Source organism: Oratosquilla oratoria, chromosome 31 (genome assembly GCF_046742065.1).
Source record: "Oratosquilla oratoria isolate Oo_2021 chromosome 31, ASM4674206v1, whole genome shotgun sequence".
Taxonomy (NCBI): Eukaryota; Metazoa; Arthropoda; class Malacostraca; order Stomatopoda; family Squillidae; genus Oratosquilla; species Oratosquilla oratoria.
Genome location: NC_134807.1, coordinates 19,623,951 through 19,633,950, shown reverse-complemented (window position 1 = coordinate 19,633,950; position 10,000 = coordinate 19,623,951). Strand labels below are relative to the sequence as shown.

The following is a 10,000-nucleotide window of genomic DNA, read 5'->3' as shown; positions in this document are numbered from 1 at the left end:
TTGATACAGGTCTTTAAGATTTTAAAGGGAATTGACAACATCAAAAGTGACAAAATTTTCACACTGAATGAGAATCAGACAAGAAACAATGGTCTCAAACTGTCCGGAAATAGATTAAATTTGGAAGTAGGTAGAAACAACTTTGCCAACCGTGTAGTTAATGAATGGAATAAACTTCCTGCACAGGTAGTGCAATGTAGTTCAGTTCGAAACTTTAAGAATCATTTAGATAAATACCTAAGTAAGATGCTGTAATGATTATAATTTACCTTATATTATTTGTTTTTGTTTTGTTATCTTTTGTCTGTCTGATTTTCATTTATTATTAGTTATATGTCAATTTATTATTATTTACTATTTACCTGTTTGTTTATTATTTAACTATACCTATGCATTTATTTATGTATTTTATTTGTTATTTACATTATTATAGTTTTTATATATTATTTTATTATTGATATGATTTTTTTTCCCATCCGACCAAGATATGGATCAAAAGGTCTTATGTCGGTATGCTCCGCCTTTGTAATCCTTTGTAATAAACATAAGCTCCTGCCTAATACCTACACACACACACACACACACACACACACACACACACACACACACACACACACACACACACACACACACACACACACACACACACACACACACACACACACACACACACACACACACACACACACACACACAGTGGTAGAGTTCTCGGCTGCCACTACGGCGGTTCGGGTTCGAATCCCGCCCAGGGCTGGAATAATTTCAGTATCGCTGAGCTGCGGGGTGTTACTCCAACTCTCGTGGTCGGGCAGTTGTGTGTGTGTGTGTGTGTGTGTGTGTGTGTGTGTGTGTGTGTGTGTGTGTGTGTGTGTGTGTGTGTGTGTGTGTGTGTGTGCGCGCGTGTAAGGTCACAGGATTACCCATAGATCGATCATATATGAGCTCTGAGCTCTCTTCCGGGAGGGAAATAGTTGTCGATCACGAGTCCAACACGTGGTCCAAGACCGTGGTGAATCACACATACGGGGCACGATTTTTAATCTGTTGTATTTACAGTCTATGATAGAAGCGCTGGTGAACTGTTTCGGCGGGGGGGGGGGAGCGCAGAAATACACTTGTATGCAAAATTACCCAATTTTTACAAAGTATTTGCAAATCGAAACGAGAGGCTCAAGTGACCATGCCCTCAAGCAAACGCAGTCCGTTTTCTAAGAGTTGTATCCTTTAAGCAAACGCAGTCCGTTTTCTAAGAGTTGTATCCTTTATGAATTGATTGTGTTTTTGAAGTTTCTCCGAGGGAGTGAGGGGAAAAGAGGGGAGGAGGGAGGGGAATACAGACGTGAAGAGAGCCAATGAACGAGGAGGCAAGGGGAGACATGGGGAGAGGAAAGGAGAGCAGAAGGGGAAGAGAGGGGAAGAGAGGGGAAGAGAGGGGGAGGGGAGGAAAGGGGAAGAGAGTGGAGGAGTAGAGGGATGGAGGGCGGAAAGAAAGAGAAGGAAGAGGATGAGAGGAGAGAGAAGGAAAAGAGAGGAGAGGAGAGAAGCGACGAGGAGAGGGGAAAAGACGGGAGGGAAAGAGAGTAAAGAGGGGAAGAGGGATGAGGAATGCAAGCGAAGAGAGGGAAGGAGATGGGAGGAAAGAGGAGGAAAGAGAGGAAAGAAGAGGGGAGGGGTATGGAGAGGACAGGAGAGAAGGAAAGCGAGGAGAAAAAAGAGGAAAGAGAGGGAAAGTGAGGGGAAAAGGAAGAGGATGGCAGGTGAGGGGAGGAGTGAGAGGAGAGAAGAAGAGAAGAGTGGAAGGGAGAGGAGGGAAGAGAGAAAAAGAGAGGAGAGGAAGAGGAGAGGGGAAGGGAGGAGAGGAAGAGGAGAGGGGAGGGGAGGAGAGAGAGGGAGGTGAGGGGAGGTGAGGTGAGGGGAGAGGGGAGGAGAGAGGGGTAGGAGGAGAGGAGAGGGAGGAGGAGAGAAAAGAAAGAGGAAAGGAGAGAGGGGAAGGAGAGGAGAGAGGGGGAGGTGAGGGGAGAAGGGGAAGAGAGGGGTAAAAGGGAGAGGAAAGAGGAGGACAGGGGAGAAGAGTAGAGAGGAGGAGAGAGAAGTGAGAAAAGGAATGAGAAGAATAGAGGAGAAGAGAAGAGAGACGAGGGGAGGAAAGGAGGGGAGGAGAGGAGGAGGGAGGTCGAAGAGAAAGGATGGGGGGGGGTAGGTGGCTGTGCTGGCCCTTAGGGAAGCCTGCCATTAGGTGGGGAAAGATGGGGAAGGACAAACGAAGAGGAAGAAGAAGATGAAGAAGAAGAAGAAAGAAGAGGAAGATAGATGAAGAAGAAGGGGAAGGAGAAGGAGAAGAATAAGAAGAGGAAGAAGAAAAAGAGGAAAAAAGAAGAAGAAGAAGAAGAAAAAGAAGAAGAAGAAGAAGAAGAAGAAGAAGAAGAAGAAGAAGAAGAAGAAGAAGAAGAAGAAGAAGAGGAAGATATATGAAAAAGAAGAAGAAGAAGAGGAAGAAGAAGAAGAAGATGAAGAGGAAGATATATGAAGAAGGAGAAGAAGAAGAGGAAGAAGAAGAAAAAAATAAGAAGAAAAGGAAGATATAGGAAGAAGAACAATAAGAGGAAGAAGAAGAAGAAGAAGAAGAAGAAGAAGAAGAAGAAGAAGAAGAAGAAGAAGAAGAAAGAAGAAGAGGAACAAGAAGAAGGAAAAGAAGAAGAAGAAAAAGAAAAAAGAAGAGGAAAAAAGGAGAAGAATAAGAAGAAAGAAAGATTGAAGTAGAAGAAGAAGAAGAAGAAGAGGAAGAAGAAGAAGAAAGGAGAAGAAGAAGAGGAACATATATGAAGGAGAAGAAGAAGAGGAACATATATGAAGGAGAAGAAGAAGAGGAACATATATGAAGGAGAAAAAGAAAAGAAGAGGAAGAAAAGAAGAAGAAAGAAGAGAAACAAGAAGGGAAAGAAAAAGAGGAGGAAGAGGAAGAAAAAGAAAGAGGATGATGATACAAGAAATAAAGGAGAAGAATATGAAGAAAGAGAGAAAGATTGAAGAAGAAGGTAGGTCGAAGAAGAAGAAGAAGAAGAAGAAGAAGAAGAAGAAGAAGAAGAAGAAGAAGAAGAAGAAGAAGAAGAAGAAGAAGAAGAAGAAGACGAAGAAGACGAAGAAGGAGAAGAGGAATATAAAGCGTTTGGGATGGATAATGATGGGGGAGGATGTGGAAAAGAGGAAGAGGTGAGGGAGAAGGTGGATGAAAATAGGGAATGGGGGAATAAGAAGGAAGAGGAGGAGGAAGAGGAAGAGGAGGAGGACGAGGAGGAAGGAGGAGGGCAAGGAGGAGGAGGAGGAGGAGGAAGAGGAGGAGGACGAGGAGGAAGGAGGAGGAGGAAGAGGAGGAGGAAGAGGAGGAAGGAGGAGGAGGAAGAGGAGGAGGAAGAGGAGGAGGACGAGGAGGAAGGAGGAGGAGGAAAGAGGAGGAGGAAGAGGAGGAGGACGAGGAGGAAGGAGGAGGAGGAAGAGGAGGAGGACGAGGAGGAAGGAGGAGGAGGAGGAGGAGGAAGAGGAGGAGGAAGAGGAGGAGGAAGAGGAGGAGGACGAGGAGGAAGGAGGAGGAGGAAGAGGAGGAGGACGAGGAGGAAGGAGGAGGAGGAAGGAGGAGGAGGAAGTGGAGGAGGAGGGGAGAGAAAAACAAACACAAAAGGAACACAAAGGAAGAACAAACTGCAGCAGACCTACAGGCCCTTACTTAAGGCTATCTGGGTTAACTTTACTAATCTACAGTGAAGAAACACAAGCGGAACATAATGTTACGTTTGGTGGTTCCTGACAAAGCAATGCCAATGGGAAGTGGTTCAAGATATCCGGATGTTTACAAAAAGGTTCGCAACGATAACAGTAGACATTATTTTGAACATGATGAAAGGGACACAAATGTTGGAAGTGGAGGAGGAAATGGAGGCAGAAACTGGAGAAGAGATAACTACTGGGGAAAACAAAGAGGTGGTCACAATCGATATGATGATGACAGATACCATGGACAAGAGGGCCGACGTGGTGGAGGAGGTGGGTCATCACAAAGAGGACGTGGGCGAGTTTCAAATAATGATGGAAGGGACTATCCAAACAGACTTCAAGATATGTATGAGAGGTCAAGAGGCAGAGGACGTGGCTCAAAGCGCCCAACACATCCACCCAAAGCTATAACAGACCTTGGATGGCACAAGATAATTGTAAGGAATGGAGCCCAGTACCCCAAAGAAGAAATACTTCGAGCTATTAGAAACTTGGTGGAGGAACCTTTCATACCAATCTCTATGGATCTTGAGCGAAGTGACTTTGTATTTTATTTAGAAGACAATGGCCGAGCAGCTCGGGCTATTACTGAAGTCTCTCGTCGTATTGCAATGCCCAATGGCCACAGGCTTGTCTTTCGTACCAACCAATCAGTCCCACCCATTAGAAAGCTCACGCCACTGCAGCTTGAAAAAATTAAGTTGGTGATGAGCAACCGCTATAGTCCTGAGATGGCTAGATTGAATCTCAAGAATTTCCACAATGATCCTGAGCTTACAAAGGAGGAGATATTCTGTCCATTATACCGGGCCCCCAATATGACCACCATTGTTGGAATCATCATATCGCACATTCCTGAAGTGTGTGATATTGATTTCAGCCATAACAAAGTGCAACAACTAGAAGAACTGAAACCTCTTCTTACCAACTGCCATAGCTTAAAGCGTTTAAGCCTAGAGTACAACAGACTACATCATGTTGAGTCCCTGAAGCATCTGACTGGATTGCATCTCACTGAACTTGTGCTAGAGGGCAATGAGGTCTGCAACAAGTACAATGATCCAGATACCTACATTAGTGCTGTCAGGAAGTACTTCCCCAAACTTCAGTATTTGGATGGCCACGAACTACCAAAGACAATTGGCTTTGAAGTAGATGAGGATCCTCCAAAGCTACCACCTTCACAACCAGCCTATTTCTGTGATCAGCTTGCAAAGGGTGTTGCTATAGAATTCATTCGACAATATTACCAGATATTTGACACCCCCAGTAGAACACCTTTACTGGCAGCTTACACAGATGATGCTGTGTTCTCACTCTCAACTGCATTGTCAGAAAGTAAAGCAGGTGCAAGGTTAGCTACAAGGTATGTGCAAGAGAACCGTAATTTGAAGAAAGTGACTAGTCCTGAGCAGCGACAGAAGACTTTAATAAAGGGTAACAAGAACATTATTGATACCTTGTCAAGGCTACCAGGAACAGTACATGACCCAGGCTCCTTTGTTATCGACATTCCATGGGTGGCTCCACAGTTGATGCATGTAGTTCTTAGTGGTCTTTTCTGCCAAGATGGGGGAAAGCTGCAGCAGGTGCGGTCCTTTACACGCTCTCTCATAATTGTGAAGCAAGGAGAAGGTTATTGCATATTAAATGAAGAACTCTTTGTCACATATGCTACTGCGTCACAAGTAAAGTCTTTTAAGAGTAATACATCGGCATCATCAGAACCTACTCCAGTCACAGCACCAGCAGTTCAGGCACAGGTGTCTTCACCACCACCAGTACCAGTTGCACCAGTACAAATAACATCACCTCTTGCACCTGCCACGTCAGAAGAAACTGCTTTGGCAGCTTTAGAACCAATCCAAGTACAAATGATCAAACACTTTTCACAAGTCTCTGGGATGCGTTTCCAGTATTCACGAATGTGCCTTCAAGAAAACCAATGGGACTATGAAAAGGCTGGACAGTTATTCCTAGACATGCACAAGAAAGGTCAAGTCCCAGCAGAATACTTCAAACATCCAGCAAACTGATATAATGAGCCAACGTGCCAAATTTGTGCCAGTCTAAAATGACCATATTTCCTGGCGACAATGAAGAGAATGGTCATTTATTGACTAACTCACACACACACACACACACCAGATTCAACTATTGGTAATCAACACTGTTAATTTAGAAACCAGCGTAGAACAATGAGATTGAGGGAACACACACTGCTAGCACGGAATTTCATAATCCACAACTACCACTATTTAAAATACGTTTTTCGTCAGCCATCTAAGTACCCCTAGAAATCTTCTTGTGAACCCCTGGGGGTTCGCGAACCCCAGTTTGAGAACCCCTGATTTAGACAGTGCGACGTTCAAGATCCATATTTTTCATGAATTGCGAGTACGAATATTGCACAGCTTTGATTGTCTGAAATGCTCTACTTGCCTTAGGTACTGATATTGTATTTATGAAACAAAATTATATGTATGTCGTAACTCGCTGAAATTTGCATTTAGGATTTTTCACGTTTAACTTTGTCTTGATCTATGTTTCTGGGTTTTGAACCATTCACTGCTGAAAATATTTTTTCATCTGAATTGAATCTACTGGTGTGCGTGCGTACGTGTGTGTGTGTGTGTGTGTGTGTGTGTGTGTGTGTGTGTGTGTGTGTGTGTGTGTGTGCATTGGGTCCCGTCTGCTACTTTGCAATTAATCATACCTAACCTCAAATTCATGTGTAGTTCCAACTTAATATATATCATTGTGTGTGTGTGTGTGTGTGTGTGTGTGTGTGTGAGAGAGAGAGAGAAAGAGAGAGAGAGAGAGAGTGTGTGTGTGTGTATGTGTGTGTGTGTGTGATTCACCATGGTCTTTGGATCACGGGTTGGACTCGTGATCGACAGCAATTTCCCTTCCGGAAGAGAGCTCAGAGCTCGTATATGACCGATCTATGGGTAATATTGTGACCTTACACACACACACACTGAACTCCACGCCCACGAGAGTTGGAGTAACACCCCACAGTGTATCGATACTGAAATTATTTCAGCCCTGGGCGGGATTCGAACCCGGACCTCCGTAGTGGCAGCCGGGAACTCTACCAACTGTGCCATGAGGTGTGTGTGTGTGTGTGTATGTGTGTGTACGTGTGCGTTTGTCATGTGCGTAATATGTATGTATTACAATACGTCCCTCCAATTTCAGGCGTGGTGCTTGTCATGTTGTGTGCAGCTGTCGTCTACTGGGACGGCGGTGGGCAAGTGGCTTTATACACCGACCCGATCTTGGCCGTCTGCTCCGTCGTCGTTCTCATGGTCCTCAGCACGCCCTTCGGTAAGTGCCTTCCTTTCTTCATACAAAGACCTCCCTCGTCTTTGCCTTTCACATACACTATGTTTTGTTTTCAGTGTTTATTGTGACTTCATAGATATATTTTAGTGCGTCTATTTTTCAATCCTTGGTACGTTTTGCTTGTTTAGATTATTAGACATACAATATCGGGTGACGCGTATCATACCTGGCATTATGGGTAAACGCCAAAACAAATCCATTAAAAAGTAAAGAATTATTTCTTTGGACAATCGTTTGGCAATCATCATTGGGCCATGAACGATCATCGTTGAGCGATAATCGCACAGAACAAAACGTACGGTAACCTTTAGTTGGATCCCACGGTTGTGATGAATTATGTTGTAGTCCATCCTTAGTAAAACAAGAGATTTCCTCGAAAATTATCACTGTGGTTTGGTCCCGTGACCTGGACGTTCTCATGATCCAAGCTCGTATTTTGTGGTTCAACACGTGAAAGTTGGACACCAAGAAATTCACGGCAAAGCTATTGATTGTAACGAAAGTTTGCGTTTGTAAACAGAATATAGTTCATGTAAAATATTCGTATAGTGTTTGCTTAATTGAAAGGGTTTTGATTTATTAGATAGCTTGTACTTTAAGTCTCTCATTTTATATCTAGTTGTACTGGAAAAGTAATTGTATCTGTAGAAAGAAAATTATATACAATTGTATTTAGAGAACAGGAAAATGACTCGTATGGATTGTACGCACATGACCACGAAAAAAATGGTCATAGTTTAGACTTATCGTTTTCTGTCTCATAAACTTACATTCTCTATCGTGCACAATTTTCTGTACTTTTCTTTCTGATATATTTGTTTTGTTTTTCTATTTTGCAATTTTATACACAAATATAATACACTGTATAAAATTGCGAGGCTGTCACAATAAAACATAAGACACTTATTTCCATGATGGGCTTTAACCTTTCGAATAGTTTACTCACAGCTGAATAAAAGAGATGGATACATAAGATCTCGCGTATTGCTGAATAAAATATCTTGTTAGTAATCGACATATAAGAATAATAGTTCTGTCCCAATATCACGCACACACATCTTCATTACTTTCTTTTATACATTTGAAATATCTTTTTGTTTTTCTATTGAATGGTTACTGTGGAGAATATTATGACTTCCGACAGATTTCCCATCTCTTTTAATACGAATGTTGACGGTATAAGTTAATCTAGGTGACCGTCCCACCGAGTTAATACTGGGATACTCTGTGTGAACTTGTATACAACTTTCAGCAACAACAAAACTACGTACCTGTGATCGGCAGGGACTCATCGAACCCTGAAAAGTACAATGGCATCACAAAGCATCATGTATCTTTGTGAATATGTAATCATTTCAATTATTCAAATTGGTTTGGATATTTCATGTAACTCAATTTATGACTTACCGTGGCCTTGGGGCCACTTGGAAAACATCTTCGCCTTTGTTCTGGTTAATGGCGGTGGTGTGTGCGACGACTTCGGGCGTGGCATGGAGGATGAGTATGGGAATGGGGAGAAGGATAAAGGTATGTTGAGGGGAATGGTTCTCTCACAGAATCCCCTCACTGGTTTAAGACACGCTTCGTCGTATATGCACTTCACACATGATATATATGAGGTCTGTGATTGGGGTAAATTCATGTCACTCCCCAGTCACGAATCACTAACACTTTGGTCAATTACATTTCTTGTCTTGGACTTGTCTTGTCCTCAACTAGTACTCAATTACTACTCAACTGCGTTATAGGGGCGAGAGGGGCCTCTCTTGGTCCCGAACGCCTAGTGACCTTTGACCTCTCATTGCCAAGGGTCTATGGGAAGTACAACTTCACCTTAACTGAAGAGAAATTGTTGCACGATACATATTATATAATCCCCATGCATAGGAACTATAGATGGGTAATGCACCAGAACCAATACTCAAGACGGAGAAGGCACCAAGTGGTAAATAAAATGATTAATAATGAAAATGACATATCGGTAACTCGACATTCCTGAGAGGGGTTAGACAACTGGCTTGGTAACTAAGGGTGTCGAGTCCCTTATATAATGTTTTCGTATATAGAAACAAAAATGATAGGCCACTCTATCTAAATGGAAAAAGTAAGACTGTATAATTTGTTATGCATGCTTTCATATACTAAGTTTCTAGAATACAAATTTCATACAGCTTGATATGCTTAATTGCTGTATTTCAATCTTAATCCTAATTCTACAGCTATCAATTCACTAAATTAACTGAGGCCGCAACCACAGATGTCTATATCAAATTGTGATTATAGTTTATTTACTCTAAAAAATGCCTCTGTCGGGATTTATTCCTGACAGTTACATTAGGTTACGTTAGGTTAAGTAAGGAACTATTAGACAAAGTGAGATTGATATTGAATATCCATTTGCGCGATTCTAGAATTCTACCAGGACAAATCACAAATGCCACTGGAACATAAGGGATTTTATTAATTTATCTATTTATTTATTATTCTTTTATTCCGTCTGTATTTTGGCAGCCTGGGAGTGCGGGCAGATCCTCCTGCAGACAATTCCAGAGGACATGGACATCGAGAACCTGGCCACGAGACTTCTCGAGTCCTTCCCAGCTATCGTCAACATCCACCACTTGCATATCTGGAGCCTGATGCCCAACAAGGTGTGTGGGATTTGCGTCTGTAAGTTTGTGTGTATCTGTGTTTGTGTATGTAGTTACCTGGTTGTATTTACCTAGTTGTATCACACGGGAAGGGGAGCTACGCTAGTTGTATCCCGTATTTGTATCTTGAAGTGTCTAAATTGTTCTTAAATTCGTGCATAGTTTTTGCACACACTGTGTGTGTGTGTGTGTGTGTGTGTGTGTGTGTGTGTGTGTGTGTGTGTGTGTGTGTG

General features: G+C 42.6%; 2 protein-coding genes across 5 annotated transcripts in view; both read left to right on the top strand.

Annotated features, from left to right (window-relative positions):
• ZnT77C (Zinc transporter 77C) overlaps window positions 1-10,000 on the top strand; it is a 57,564-nt gene that overhangs the window by 10,756 nt on the left and 36,808 nt on the right. For all 4 annotated transcript variants that reach the window (XM_076213385.1, XM_076213384.1, XM_076213386.1 and 1 more), the window contains 2 exons: window positions 6,970-7,098; window positions 9,628-9,767. In XM_076213385.1, the coding sequence (XP_076069500.1) occupies window positions 6,970-7,098; window positions 9,628-9,767 (269 nt within the window). The remainder of the gene's footprint in view (window positions 1-6,969; window positions 7,099-9,627; window positions 9,768-10,000) is intronic.
• On the top strand, window positions 3,748-5,804 carry LOC143041378 (nuclear RNA export factor 1-like). The gene has a single exon (XM_076213204.1). It carries the CDS (start codon window positions 3,780-3,782, stop codon window positions 5,802-5,804), a length of 2,025 nt encoding a protein of 674 aa, XP_076069319.1. The 5' UTR covers window positions 3,748-3,779.

What these genes read in the sequence shown, in the direction of transcription:
- LOC143041378 (XM_076213204.1), top strand. Translation starts at nt 3,780, where the DNA reads ATGTTACGTTTGGTGGTTCCTGACAAAGCAATGCCAATGGGAAGTGGT.